Here is a 15300-nt window from a genome sequence, read left to right on the forward strand (position 1 = left end):
CATCACTGCCTGCAGTGATGTCATAATGCTTACGGTATGTCATAAACGGTCCCCTGCTCTGCATTATACCAATCACTGCAGCAAAGCCTCCAAATAAAAAAATAAATATATATTACATTTTTTTATATTTACATATTGCAGCTGAAAATCTCTAATATTTGTTTAGTAAATGTTTCTCTATAATTGTTTAGTAAATGTTGTAGCACACAATTCATCTAAGTAAAAGTCTTAGTAAGTCTTAGAGACTTAGTCTTAGTAAGTCTTAGTCTCAGTGTAATTTGTACTTCCAGATAGTGCAGCTTAATTTCGCTGATTGTGACCCCAGTGATCAGATTTAATCTGTGATGGAACTTGAGAAGTGTTGAATTCCCCTGCAGCGCCACCACAGGAGAAACTAAGCATTACACAGTGAAATCAATAAGAGACTTGTCCTTTCTTAACTTAGAATTCCCCAATAGGGTATTTACAATGGGTTTCTTATACCAGACAACCTCTTTAGGTTATAAAGGATTCTTATTTACTCCAGAACCATCTAGTTTTAGAAAAATAAAGTTACATTTCCACCTCTCCATTGTGGTAATCTGTTACTAAGACTTTTACTTAGATGAATTGTGTGCTACAACATTTACTAAACAATTATAGAGAAACATTTACTAAACAAATATTAGAGATTTTCAGCTGCAATATGTAAATATAAAAAAATTTAATATATATTTATGTTTTTTATTTGGAGGCTTTGCTGCAGTGATTGGTATAATGCAGAGCAGGGGACCGTTTATGACATACCGTAAGCATTATGACATCACTGCAGGCAGTGATGTCATCAGAACAATGGAGGGTGTGGCATCTATAGCAGTGACATCACAATGGCGTGAAGTTCTAAGGACCCCAAGCGCGGTCACATCAGTGCCATATCTCGAGTTGATGCTGATGCTGAAACTTCACTTGGTTTTTCAAAGAGCGAATTTGTGCTACAAAGCGACTACTACATCATCTGTTCAGGGCACTTAAACACCAGTGCAACTTCTGAACATCGTGGTAGATTCCCTCTTATTTGAGGAATCCCGTTTTTCCATTGTTCCTGAATTTAAACATCAAGCCGCCTGCTACAAGGAACAATGAGTTACCGAGAACTCTTGCAGCTTGCAATAGACGAAAGTTCCCGGATAAATCAAGGTAAGTGGAACTAGTTATATCAGATACATTTAGACTAGTTTCACACAAACGTGTCCGTTTTGCGTCCGCAAAAAATGCACCGTTTTTCAGTTGCAAAAAGGGATGATTATTGGCTTTCGGACCAAGGGCGGCGGTATTTCTCAAACAGCGCAGTTTGTGAACTGTTCGCGTGCTGCTGTGGTGACAGTGTATCGTGAGTGGACAAATGGCATCATTGGGAATAACGGACATGGAAACTGCAGAGCACCACGTGCCATGTATTTGAGAGGTGAACGTTGGCTACCAGACGTGTGTCTAATACAACAGTTCAGCGAACCCGACTGCGTATGGGGCTCCGAACCCGACGGATGGTCACTGCTCCTATGTAACAAAGGTGCATCAGAAAAAATGGCTTCAATTTGCACGGCAGTATTGGTCTCAGAGCACCGATGATTGGCAAAGGGTTGTCTTCTCCGATAAATCACGTTTTCTGCTTCATCGAAAGGATGGACTTTACAACCATTGCTGGAAAAAGCTGGCGGCGACGTCAGCGCCTGGGGTATTTTTCCATGGCATTCTTCTGGGCCACTCATCCATATGGAAGGCTCTGAACCGATTTAGATATGAATCCATCGTTACAGATCACATCCACCATACATGCTGATTGTCTTCCCTGGAGCAAATGGAATCTTAAAGCAAGACAATGCGACATGTCACACGACTATAAATGCCCGACAGTGGTTGGAAGAGCACGACCAAGACTTCCAAGTACTTCCCTGGCCCCCTATTTCTCCAGACTTGAACCCAATTGAGCATCTGTGGGACCACGTCAATCGTGTTGTTCGCTTTATGGATCCTCCCCCACGCACCCTCCAGTAAATGTGGGATGTATGGAGTCAGCGAGGCTCCACATATGAGACCACTGACCAGCACCTTATTGAGTCACTCCCAGCCCGTCTACTGCTGTCCGTGCTGCACACGCCGGTTACTCTGGATATTAGTAGTAGCTATAATAATGTGACTCGACTGTGTATATATTCATAGTATCAAAACGGTTGTCCAAGATAAGAAAAACATGGGAGCTTTCCTCTAGAAAGAAGGCCACGCGAGTCCATAGGAAATGTCTGGTATTGATCTTTTTTCCCATTTTTTCTGTACATAATTAATATATGTTATACACATTGTTTCACATCTAGGCATTGCTGATGGAAGATTAAGATCTGGACATAGAAGGCGTCAGAGTGTGGAGCAGGATGAAGACCATGACAATGTCCCTGACAGGAGACGAAGACGTGGTCAAGTTCCACCGCGCCGTAGGTTGCAGCAAGACGGAGCGGACAGAAGCCGGTCCCCATTACGATCTGAGCCAATAGAACAGTCTGAAACGACAAGTGGCCGTCGTATTAATAGTGCGACCGAGCTCAGAATTTCTGGAGAATCCCAGCCTGCGTCTACTCCATCAACTACTCAGGAGAGATCCGAAAGGCTGGAGGAACCAACACAAGACCCCAGCACCAGTGAGCCGCTACCAAACCTGCAGCCATCCAGAGAAGGAAGCAGATCTCCTCAGCAAACATCTAACAGGCTGGTGGAGCCAACACCAAGCACCAGTCAGCTGCTTCCCAACCAACAGTCGACAACAGAGACCACAGACAGCAGACCTGTGCAGAGAAGACAACGTCGGCGAGGCAGGAGAGGCAGGCAGATTGATAGACTCCCATCTCGAACTTTTACTGAAAACGAAGACATCCAGTCCTGCACTATATGCCTAGAGGACTATGAGATTGGAGAGCAAGTCACCGTTCTGCCATGTTCTCACATATTCCATCTGCCTTGTATTGCACATTGGATCCCGACAAATCCACGCTGTCCCTTGTGCCGCGTCCATGCCTTTCAAAGAAAGAGCAGGAGATAAGTACCAACAGCTGTGGTACAGAAGAAACACCAGCAGTACAGATATGATCACTGACATCTATAGTATTTTTGTGAAATCATGGCTGGAGCTTCGGCACCAGTATATTGCTGAGTGATTATCGTCTGGTCTGATTATTTTTTGTTTTGTCTACAGTACCACCTAGTCTTCTTCATCATCTTCACCTTGGACGCCAGAATCTCAATCTGCACAGAGACCTAATAATAAAAGATCCCTGATGCCGTTTCCCAGAATCCATTTATGTGATACTGGAATTTCCCTTCGGGGATTAATAAAGTTATCTTATCTTATTTTATGCCTGGGACTCCCTTCTATCTTGGATATTTCATATTCCATCTCGGTTGGATTGGCGTTTCGACTACTACTACATTTTGGCCTAAGACTTACATTACGCCTTAAAACTGGTGAGAATGGTGGTGTTCCCATGTTTACATAGGAGCAATGTAGGCCCCAAGATTACAATATTTAGGGTGATTGATATATATTGTAAAAATAAAAAGCACAGAAAAATTACTCTTTTTTTAGGGTATGTTCACAAAAGAAGTGCAAGTCACTTCTTGGGCCGCTTTTGGAGCCGTTTTTCCTAGACAATATTGAAAACAGCTCCAAAAACGGCCGTAAAAAAACGCTGAATACCTTGAAAACAGCTCTGTATTTTCAGATATTTTTGAGTTTGCGTGTGAACATACCCTAATTTCCATCAATGTACAAATTAATAGAAATTAATTACTAACATATACACCATCCAGACATAACATTAAAACCACCTGCCTTGTGTAGTCCTCCTCGTGCTGCCATAATAGCTCTGACCCGTTGGGACATGGATTTCAGAAGATCTTTAAAAGTGTTCTGTGGTATCTGGCACCAAGACGTTAGCAGATCCTTTAACCCCTTCCTGCTCCTTGACGTTCTATTCCATCATGTTATGGCAACAGGAGGCCTAACAATGGCCTCCGGGTTTGTCATCTACGGAAGTCTAGTTTGTCCTGCCTTAGGTTTGCTGTCAGTGTATTAGAATAGCGATCAGGGATTCCTGACTTCAAGTCACCTAGTGAGACAAAAAAAAAACAGTTGTAAAAAAAACAACTTTTTTCAATATTAAGTCCTTTATTTAAAAAAACAAATTGTTAATTAATAACTATTTAGTGTGGTATAACCATCTGCCTTACACCACATTTTCTGTAATTTTTTGTTTTTCACTGAATGTATCAACCAAATTTTACCACTAACATAAAGTTCAATGTGTCACCAGAAAACAGTCTCAGAATCACTTGGATAAATAAAGGCATTCCAAAGTTATTACCACATAAAGTGACACATGTCATAGTTACATAGTTACATAGTTAGTACGGCTGAAAAAGACACATGTCCATCAAGTTCAACCAAGGGACGGGAAAAGGGAAGGAAAAAATTTCTACACGTAGGAGCTAATACTTTTTTGTTCTAGGAAATTATCTAACCCTTTTTTAAAGCCATCTACTGTCCCTGCAGTGACCAGCTCCTGCGGTAGGCTATTCCATAGATTCACAGCTCTCACAGTAAAGAAGGCTTGTCGCCTCTGCAGGTTGAACCTTTTTTTCTCCAGACGGAGGGAGTGCCCCCTTGTTTTTTGAGGGGGTTTTACATGGAACAGAATTTCACCATATTTTTTGTATGTGCCATTAATATATTTATATAAATTAATCATGTCCCCCCTTAGTCGTCTTTTTTCAAGGCTAAATAGGTTTAATTCTTTTAATCTTTCCTCATAACTTAAATTCTCCATGCCCCTAATTAGCTTCGTTGCTCTTCTTTGTATTTTTTCCAACTCCAGGGCATCCTTTCTATGAACTGGAGCCCAGAACTGAACTGCATATTCTAGATGAGGCCTCACTAATGCTTTGTAAAGTGGCAATATTACATCCCTGTCCCGTGAGTCCATGCCTCTTTTAATACACGACAATATCCTGCTGGCCTTTGAAGCAGCTGATTGACACTGCATGCTGTTATTTAGTTTATGATTTACAAGTACACCCAGATCCTTCTCATCAAGTGACTCCCCCAGTGTAGCTCCCCCTAGGACATATGATGCTTGCAGGTTGTTCGTACCCAGATGCATAACTTTACATTTATCTACATTAAACTTCATCTGCCAAGTGGATGCCCAAACACTTAGTTTGTTTAAATCTGCCTGCAATTCATGAACATCTTCCATATACTGAACTATATTACATAGCTTGGTGTCATCTGCAAACATAGAAATAGTGCTATTAATCCCCTGCTCTATATCATTAATAAATAAGTTGAATAATAGTGGTCACAGCACTGAACCCTGGGGTACACCACTTATAACCGGGGACCATTCAGAGAAGGAATCATTGACCACAACTCTCTGGATAAGGTCCTTGAGCCAATTCTCAATCCAATTACAAACTATATTTTCTAAACCTATAGTCCTTAATTTACCCATTAGGCGTCTATGGGGGACAGTGTCAAATGCCTTTGCAAAGTCCAAAAACACTAAATCCACAGCGGCCCCTGTGTCTAGGCTTCTGCTCACCTCTTCATATAAACACTATATCCACAGCGGCCCCTCTGTCTAGGCTTCTGCTCACCTCTTCATATAAACACTATATCCACAGTGGCCCCTGTGTCTAGACTTCTGCTCACCTCTTCATAAAAACAGATTAGGTTAGTTTGACAACTTCTGTCCTTAGTAAAACCGTGCTGGCTGTCACTTATAATGCTATTTTTTGTCACATAATCCTGTATATAGTCCCTCAATAGCCCCTCAAACATTTTCCCCACGATGGATGTTAAGCTTACTGGTCTATAATTACCCGGGGAAGACCTAGAGCCCTTTTTGAAAATAGGCACCACATTTGCGCTGCACCAGTCCCTTGGCACTATACCAGTCACTAGAGATTCTCTGAATATTATGAAAAGGGGGACAGAAATAACTGAACTAAGCTCTTTAAGAATTCTAGGGTGTATCCCATCTGGTCCCGGGGCCTTGTGCACATTTATTTTATTTAATTTAGCTTGGACCATCTCTACATTCATCCAATTCCGTATATCAACTGATATATTAACAGCACTGGCAGCGGCTACATCAGCTGCTCTTTCTTCAGTTGTATATACAGAGCTAAAGAACCCATTTAGTAACTCTGCCTTCTCTTGATCCCCTGTGATCAACTCCCCATTACCATTATCTAGGGGTCCTACATGTTCAGACCTTGGCTTTTTAGCATTTATATACTTGAAGAATTTTTTGGGATTTGTTTTACTATCCTTGGCCACCTGCCTTTCATTTTGTATTTTTGCTAATTTTATTACATTTTTACAGATTTTATTAAGCTCTTTATATTTTACAAAGGCTTCAGACGTACCCTCAGATTTGTATTTTTTAAATGCCCTTTTTTTGTCATGTATTGCCCCTTTCACAGAAGGTGTAAGCCATGTGGGGTTTAATTTGAGTCGTTTATACTTGTTACCTATAGGAATACATTTTGCACTATAATAACCCAAAGTAGATTTGAAAATCTCCCATTTATCATTTGTCCCATTATTTGACATTAGTTCTTCCCAGTCTATATCCTGAATTGCCGCCTTCATCCTGGGGAAATTGGCTTTCTTAAAATTAAATGTTTTTGCCCTCCCAGCCTGTGTTTGTTTTTTACAGTATAGGTAAATGTAACTATATTGTGATCACTGTTACCGAGGTTTTCACGAACATTGACGTTCCCAACAAGATCTGCATTATTAGAAATGACCAGATCCAACAGAGCTTCACCTCTAGTTGGGTCTTCCACAAACTGGCCCATAAAATTTTCCTGCAACAGGTTGAGAAAATGTCTCCCCTTAGATAATGTCAGATTAGACAAATGGGCTCTGAGCCTTAAGGCCCAACCTAGGCTTCGTCATTAAGGGGTTAAGTCCTGTAAGTTGTGAGTAGGGGTCTCCATGGATTGGATTTGTTTTTCCAGCACATCTCACAGATGATTGATTGAATTAAGAATATGGAGGCCAGGTCAACACCTTGAACTCTTTGCCATGTTCCTCACATCAGTCCTGAACGATTTTTGCAGTGTGGCTGGGGCATTATCCTGCTGTAAGACAGCACTGACATTAAAGAATACCTTTACCATGAAGAGGTGGATTTGTCTGTAGCAATGTTTAGGTAGGTGGTCTGTGACAAAAAACAGTATGGGAATATCAAAATAACCACCATAAATTCCCCATAGAAAATTGTGCCATAATCTGTCAAATCAGATGAAATTCTAGTGTTGGGTCCCAGTGACTCCAACTGAGGGGCTTGCATTTAAAAAAAATCATTATTAGTTTTTAGCATTGGATAAAGCAAAGGAGAAACAACAGGAACCTCTCAGAGGAACCTCTCAGAGAGCGGCGCTGTGCTCCGTATACTGCACGAGCAGTAGTACAGCGAGTACATAGAGTACAGCGGGGCCGATCATATGACGAAGAGTCGTGTCGTCACCAAAGAAGACTGTACAACTAGACTTCCGGTTCCTCATCAGCGCTATAAAAATCTATGAAAATCTCAGAAACAGCACCAAGGGGGACGGGAATGTATATTAGCGAGTTTACTCACATGTAGCATCTATGGCCAGGGGCCGTCGGTTCCACTCACCTCCTGACGCCCACAGCCATGGATCTGTGAGCGCTGGTCCCCATCTCACTTCCGCTCCGGTCCGCCAGTGTGACGAATGGAAGACAGCATTTAACACCCGTGACGGGCACTACAAATACGTAGTGATGCCCTTCGGACTGTGTAACGCTCCCGCAGTGTTTCAGGAACTCGTTAATGATATCTTCCGAGATCTCCTCTATATCTGTGTTGTTGTTTATCTCGATGATATTTTGATTTTCTCCCCAAGCTGATATTTATACGCCAAGCTGGAGAAGTGCGTCTTTGAGAGGAGTTCTCTGCACTTCCTGGGCTACATCATATCGGATCAAGGTCTCAAGATGGATCCTGAGAAAGTGAGAGCTGTCCTGGAGTGGCCACGTCCTCAAGGTCTGAGGTCCATACAGCGTTTCCTGGGATTTGCCAATTTCTACCGGCAGTTTATCCCAAACGTCTCATCGCTGACATCTCCTATTTCCACCCTTACCAAGAACGATGTGAACGCCAAGGTGTGGACCCCAGAGGCAGAGTCCACATTTTTTAGTCTCAAAAAAGCCTTTACTTCTGCCTCAATCCTCTATCATCCTGACGTATATATACAGTTTTCTTTGGAGGTGGACGCCTTTTATGTTGGTGCAGGCGCACTTCTGTTCCAGAGGAGCCCCAAAGGAAAGGCAGTAGTATGTGGCTACTACTCGAGACTTTTTTCTTCTGCAGAGCGCATTTACTCTGTTGGGGATCAGGAGCTACTGGCCATCAAATTGGCTCTGGAGAAGTAGAGCCATCTGCTGGAGGGCGCAGCTCACCCCATCCTAATCTACACCGACCACATGAACCTCACCTACCTTCAGTCCGCTCAACGACTAAATCCCTGTCACGCAGAGTGGCCGCTGACAGGAATGTGAGGGCCGATGCCCTGTCCAGGTCATTTGAAACGGATAACACGGTGGAGTCTCTTCAAACTATTATAGACCTGTCCTGCATTATCACTGCCAATCCTTTGCAGGTTAGAGACATCCCTCCGGGGAGGACTTTTGTTCGATTAGCAGGCAGGAGAAGAATTCTCCGATGGGGACACAGTTCTAAACTGGCTGGGCACCCTGGTGTTTGTAAAACCCGAGACCTGATTGCTCGTCACTTTTGGTGGCCCACGCTGCCCAAGGATGTTGTGGACTTTGTCTCTTCTTGCACGGTGTGTGCTTCTAACAAGGTTACTAATTCCAAGCCTGCCGGCCTCCATCAACCTGTGCCTATACCCAATGCCACCTTGCAGCACATTGTGATGGACTTTGTCACTGACCTTCCTCCCTCAGCAGGATGCAACACTGTCTGGGTGGTGGTGGACCGGTTCTCGAAGATGGCACAATTTATCCCGCTGACCGGCCTACCTTCTGTTCCCCGAATGGCGAATCTCTTCATCCAGCACATCTACCGCTTGCATGGCTTGCCCTTCACATTGTGTCTGATCGGGGGTTTCAGTTTACCTCGAGGTTCTGGAGGGCTCTCTGTAAACTCCTGGATGTGATATTGGACTTTTCCACAGCCTATCACCCCCGGTCCAATGGGCAAGTCGAGAGGATCAACCAGATCATGGAGAATTATCTCCGTCACTTCATTTCCTTACAGCATGATAACTGGGTACAGCTTCTTCCTTGAGCCGAGTTCTCGTACAACAACCACACAAGCGAGTCCACCACTTCCACTCCGTTTTACATTGTATACGGTCAACATCCTAGAGTCCCTCTTCCAGTGTCTACTACTTCTCAGGTACCCGCTGCTGACTCTGCATTTGGGGACTTCCTGTAAATTTGGCAACAGATCCGGGCATGAAGCGAAAAGCGGATACAAGAAGAGAGCCGCCGCAGTATCTTCCAAGTACCAAAGTCTGGCTGTCCTCATGGAACATTCGTTTGAGGGTGCCTTCATACAAGTTTGCTCCCAGGTTTCTCTGTCCTTTTGAGATTCGGCAACAGATTAACCCTGTCTCCTATAAACTGCTGCTGCCTCCTACCCTCAGAATCCCCAACTCCTTTCATGTGTCCCTCCTGAAACCAGTGGTCCTGAACTGCTACAGCAAGACTTCCTGTTCCACAACTGCTCCCAGCGGTTCTTCTGATGTGTTCGAGGTGAGGGAGATCCTGGACTGCAAGAGGGTAGGAGGAAGGACTTTCTATTTGGTGGACTGGAGAGGCTTTAGTCCTGAGGAGAGGTCCTGGGAGCCGGAGGAGAACCTTGATGCCTCTGCTCTTAAAAAGCTCCTCTCGCTCTAGTCCCAAGAAGAGGGGGCGTAAGAGGGGGGATACTGTAGCGTCCAGGGCCATCGGGTCCACTCACCTGACGCCCGCAGCCATGGATCTGTGAGCGCTGGTTCTCATCTCCTTCCCAGGAGACGCCAGCGCTCACTTCTGCTACGATCTGCTCTGTCCCGTAGGGTGCGCGCGCACGCTCGTGCCCTCTCTTAAAGGGCCAGCGCACGCACATGTAGGAAATCACCATCATCAACACACATGATTTCCTGGACTATAAGAAGGGCCCAACCCATCTGATCCTTGCCTGAGCATTGTTAGTATACCCCAAGTCTGTCTTTCACTTCAGAGACTGTGCATGCGTGCACACAGCTCTATGCCCTGGCTGTTGCTAACAGCCATGGGCACTGGGCAGAATGTCAGGGGTCAATCTTTTGGCCCCTGAACATGTGATCGCTGTGACAACCAATCACAGCGATCACATGCATTTCTGCATAGAAAACAGTGTGCACTCGATCGCGTGCACACAGCCCTGTGCCCACGCTGTTACCAACAGCTCTGGGCACTGGGCAGAGTATCAGGGACCAATCTGATGGTCCCTGAACATGTGGTCACTGTGAAAACCTATCACAGCGACCACATTTGTTTTATTTTGACTTTTCTGGCAGTAAATCTCCTGCCTCTTTTCTTCTCCTCAAACATTGTTTCAGTTTGAGGAGAAGAAGAGACTCGGGAGAATTGCTGCCAGAAGAATACAGTTACAGTTACAAAAAAATACAGTTAGACTCATAAAACATTCTCTGTATAGATAGATTTCTATCTATCTATACAATCTATCTATCCATCTATCTTTTTTTCTATCTACCTTTCTTTCTTTTATTCTATTAGAATAGGCAGGTAGGGAGTATATAATTATATATATATCCACATATATATATAATATATATAGCAATAGCGATTTATTTTTTGTTAGCGGTAGTGTAGATATATATAGCAGTTACAGAACCGATAAAAACACAGGGACATATACAAAAACACCGAAAAAGGCCATACTTACAAATGGACACAGCCAGGCCAGAAATGCTGATGAAAGGGCGAGCAGGTGCTTTAAATAATAATAGCCACTCCCACTAGTCTTGAGGGGAGTGGTGTGTGGTGCATGGGATGTGTAGTAAGAAATAATAAATGAATAGTGTGTGTGCAAGTGTAATACTATAAGTGAAATATAGGGGGCAGTAATAAATGAAGTGCCTCAATAGAAATAAATGGATAATGGGGTGCAAGTGAGTGAAACATGGAGGGATAGTGTGTACGTCATGAGGCACAACGTGTATAGCCAGGTAGAAGCCTATTTGTGACGCCTTGATAATTCATAGAGCGGGCTACCCTGCTTGCTATGCCAAACAACAACACACCATGCTCTCCCAGCATCAAAGACCCGGCTGTGTCCAAGAGAAGCGAATATACATAATAATGAAAAATACCTGGGGTATTGGTAATCATTTTGGCCAAAAGGACGCAAGCTCGCAATCCACGACAAGGATCCCCAGACTTGCGAGTTCATTTATTATTTCTTACTACACATCCCATGCACCACACACCACTCCCCTCAAGACTAGTGGGAGTGGCTATTATTATTTAAAGCACCTGCTCGCCCTTTCATCAGCATTTCTGGCCTGGCTGTGTCCATTTGTAAGTATGGCCTTTTTCGGTGTTTTTATATATAGCAGTTAGTTTGTGTGTTTTATAGAAAAAAAAATAATAATTTGTTTAGTTAGTGTTAGTTACGTTATGGCGAGGAAGTTGTTTAGCGCCAAGGAGGCATACGCCATGCTGTGGTCTGAGTCGGAGACCGCATCAGAGATGGCGTCCGAGATGGAACCTGTTTTAGGTAGTGACGATGACAGCGTCACTTCAGGTTCATCTTCAGGGAACGTTGTCCCTGATGCAGTTGAAACTCCAGAACATGAAAGCGCAGGGCCAAGTAGCGCTGTAGCACAGGACAGCCTGGTCCCTTCAGTCCAGGCTCTTGTATGGGCACCTGCCCCATCTTTTGGGCCTAGAATCCACGGATTTACTGCCACTCCTGGCATAACCGTGGACAATACAAATTTTGTCCAAATGGATTACTTCCATTTATTTATAACCGACGACATCCTAAATCAGATTGTCCACGAAACAAATTTATATGCCACGCAATATATAAGGCAGAAACCTTCATCCACCCATGCCAGAGATTGGACGCCCACCAATTAGCAGGAATTAAAAAAATTTTTGGGGCTCACCCTAAATATGGGTATTGTCAAAAAGCCCTCCATTAGGTCTTACTGGTCAACAAGACCCGCCCAAGCCACCCCAGTATATTCTGCAGTAATGCCCAGGTCTCGTTATGAGACAATAATGAGGTTCCTCCACTTCAATGACAACGCACAGGCCCCCCCAAGTACCGATGCAAACCGGGATCGGTTGTTCAAAATAAGACCGCTAGTAAATTCCCTGAATAATTTATTTCTGCAACTCTACACCCCTGAGCAGAATGTAAGTGTGGACGAATCCCTCCTCAACTTTCATGGCAGACTTAGCTTTCGCCAATATCTACCTTCCAAAAGGGCAAGATATGGCGTTAAGCTCTACAAACTGTGTGAAAGCGGGTCAGGATATACCACCGCCTTCAGGATTTATGAAGTGCGGGACCGCTCAATAAATGTTCCTGGATGCCCCCCTGATCTTTCCACCAGCAGTAAGATCGTGTGGGAGATAATGCAGCCTCTGCTTCACCAGGGGTACCACCTGTACTGTGATCATTTTTATTCCAGTGTGCCCGTTTAGGCATTTGCATGCTGCAAGGACTGGGGCATGTGGTACCATGCGCAAAAACAGAATTGGTTTTCCACAGCAATTAGTGGGGAAGCGCATGGTAAAGGGGGTCTCCTGTGCTTATGCATCTGAAGAATTGCTGGCGGTCAATTTCAGGGATCGCAAAGATGTGTATGTGCTAAGCACGATTCATACCGCAGGAACAGTGGCAGTGAGGGAAAGAGGGGCAACATCGGACAAGCACAAACCAGTGATCGGGTCCGAATATAACAAGTACATGGGGGGGTGGATTTAAGCGACCAGGTTTTACAGCCCTATTTAGTAAAACGCCAAACTAAAACCTGGTACAAAAAAGTGGCCATTTATCTGTTACAGGTGGCAAATCCACAACTCATTTGTGCTCTACAAAAAAAACAGAGGCAGAGACACATACCTGGATTTCCAGGAGAAAATTATTGAGGGCCTCATTTTTGATGTTCAGGACACCCGAGAATGCCCCCAGTCTGAGGATGTCACGCGACTGACTGAAAGACACTTCATCAGTCGGATTCCCCCAACACCAACCAGAAGCAACCCCCAGAAAAAGTGCCGCGTCTGCAGAAAAGACCGGCACCGCAAAGATTCCCGATATTTCTGTCCCTCATGTCCCTTACAACCAGGCCTGTGCATTGAGCCATGTTTTAAAAAATACCACACTGTTCTGCATTATTAGATTTTAGTTAATTCGTTGAAAATATATTTGCCCTACATTACGTTTTTATTTTTCCCCTGATTTTACTCCAAGGCTGGGGGAGGGAATGGGTGGGGGGTGGATGTCATGTTTGCATGTTCTCTAAAGTTCATCTGCTGGAGAGCTCCATTTGCATAAACCTGCAATTTCTTATTTTAGAAAACCCAAAAAAATAAATTCCCATTCTACCCCTAGATGAATATTTTGGGATTTCTGCTTCAAGAGCAGATATTTTGGACGTGTTATAGAAACTCTGTTGAGTTTTGTAAAACCAGCTTTGAAAAAAAGTTATTTGTGAAATAATCTTCTTCTATCGTCCGCCCTCCTACTTCTCTATGTGATAATAAGACACACATATTTGGTATCCCCATGCACAGGAGAAGTGGCAGAAAGTGAAAGGAGATTATTTTTGTCCGTGGTCTATGCCGTGTGTGAAAAATGCTGGTATAAACTGACGTATTTGCTAAAAAATTGCTAATTTTATTTTGATCCATCTTATTCAAGAAACTTTCAGAAGAAAACTGGACAGTCTAAAAATATGATAAACCCCTTGAAGGAAACCTTGTGGGGTCTACTTGTGTGAATGAAGTCATTTATGGGGTGATTCTAATGTTTCAGCAGCATTAGGCCCCCCAGAAAACAGTATGCGGCTATAAAGTCAAGTGCAGAATTCCTGGACCAAAAAGCCTCCTTTTATGCCAAGCCCTGGCACATGCCCGCACAGTGAATAAGGCACACATATTTGGTATCCCCATGCACAGGAGAAGTGGCAGAATGTGAAAGGAGATTAATTTTGTCTGTGGTTCATTTTGTGTGGGAAAAAGCTATCATAAACTGACGCAATTGCTAAATTCTTGCATTTTTTTCCAATTTTGCCCACTTTAGAGAAAGAAATAAAAATGATATATACTGACAAATGCCACTAAAACAAAGCCCTATCTGTCCTTTAAGAAGAGTGTAAAATTCAAAGATGAACTTTATTCACCTGCAGAGTTATAGTCATCTAAAGAAGCGCAAAGCAAAATTGTCAAATTTGCTCTGGTCATTTAGCTGTAAAACAGCCTAGTCCTTAACCGGTTAAAGGTCTGTGTCCATACATACTGACAGTTTCCAATCATCGCTGACGAAATGCCTTCGTCCGGGGGTGGCGTCTCTCCAGTGGGACCCTCCATTTACATGCACAGCATTCAATCAGGCATGATAGGGGCGTTACTCATCCAGGCAATGTGTTAGCTCGTACTGGCGTCATGCGCCAGGTCTAAAGATGGCCGACGGCACACTCCTGGCCACGCGTCATCCAGGCGGGCGGGGGATCGACGACGTCTGACGTCGCGAAGCCCCGCCCACTGGGATATAGACGCACGAGCAACGAGATAGCCCAGTCACTCCCCCTGGCGTAAGCGCACAGCTGTACATGCCTGGATATATAGGTGGGTATGGATACAGATTAGCCTGACTGGACGATGTCGCAACAAAAGACATAGTATTGATTTATACATTGGATGAAGTACCAAACTGACAGTATGGCGATGGCGTTATGAACTATAATTCTATCATCGGTCATGGTTATATGTCAAGCACATCATTGAGAAATAAATGCATAAAAATAAATAGAGTGAAAATATATATATATTATGTATGATGGTGATATGAAATAAAGTGACCCGAAATTGGTAAAACATTATATGTTGTATGTTTTTATGTGTGATAAAAAAGTGAGTAGAACCTATGTATAAAATTGGTTATGTGAATTCATATAGTATAAGTGTACACAAAACTATGTATATACAAA

General features: G+C 43.6%; 2 protein-coding genes across 3 annotated transcripts in view; both read left to right on the forward strand.

The window, feature by feature from the left end:
* LOC142698202 (protein kinase C delta type-like) overlaps positions 1–15300 on the forward strand; it is a 329486-nt gene that overhangs the window by 142797 nt on the left and 171389 nt on the right. The gene's annotated exons all lie outside the window — the stretch shown is intronic.
* On the forward strand, positions 923–3312 carry LOC142698205 (uncharacterized). The gene is made up of 2 exons (XM_075847850.1): positions 923–1176; positions 2352–3312. The coding sequence occupies exons 1-2, from the start codon at positions 1119–1121 to the stop codon at positions 3068–3070; spliced, it is 777 nt and encodes a 258-aa protein (XP_075703965.1). The 5' UTR covers positions 923–1118; the 3' UTR covers positions 3071–3312.

The sequence above is a fragment of the Rhinoderma darwinii genome (genome assembly GCF_050947455.1).
Source record: "Rhinoderma darwinii isolate aRhiDar2 chromosome 12 unlocalized genomic scaffold, aRhiDar2.hap1 SUPER_12_unloc_7, whole genome shotgun sequence".
Classification (NCBI taxonomy): domain Eukaryota; kingdom Metazoa; phylum Chordata; class Amphibia; order Anura; family Rhinodermatidae; genus Rhinoderma; species Rhinoderma darwinii.

Excerpts from the sequence above, each read along its gene's own strand:
- LOC142698205 (XM_075847850.1), top strand. The coding sequence starts at position 1,119 with ATGAGTTACCGAGAACTCTTGCAGCTTGCAATAGACGAAAGTTCCCGG. Across the intron at positions 1,177-2,351 it reads AAGTTCCCGGATAAATCAAG|GCATTGCTGATGGAAGATTA; the intron begins GTAAGTGGAACT and ends TTTCACATCTAG.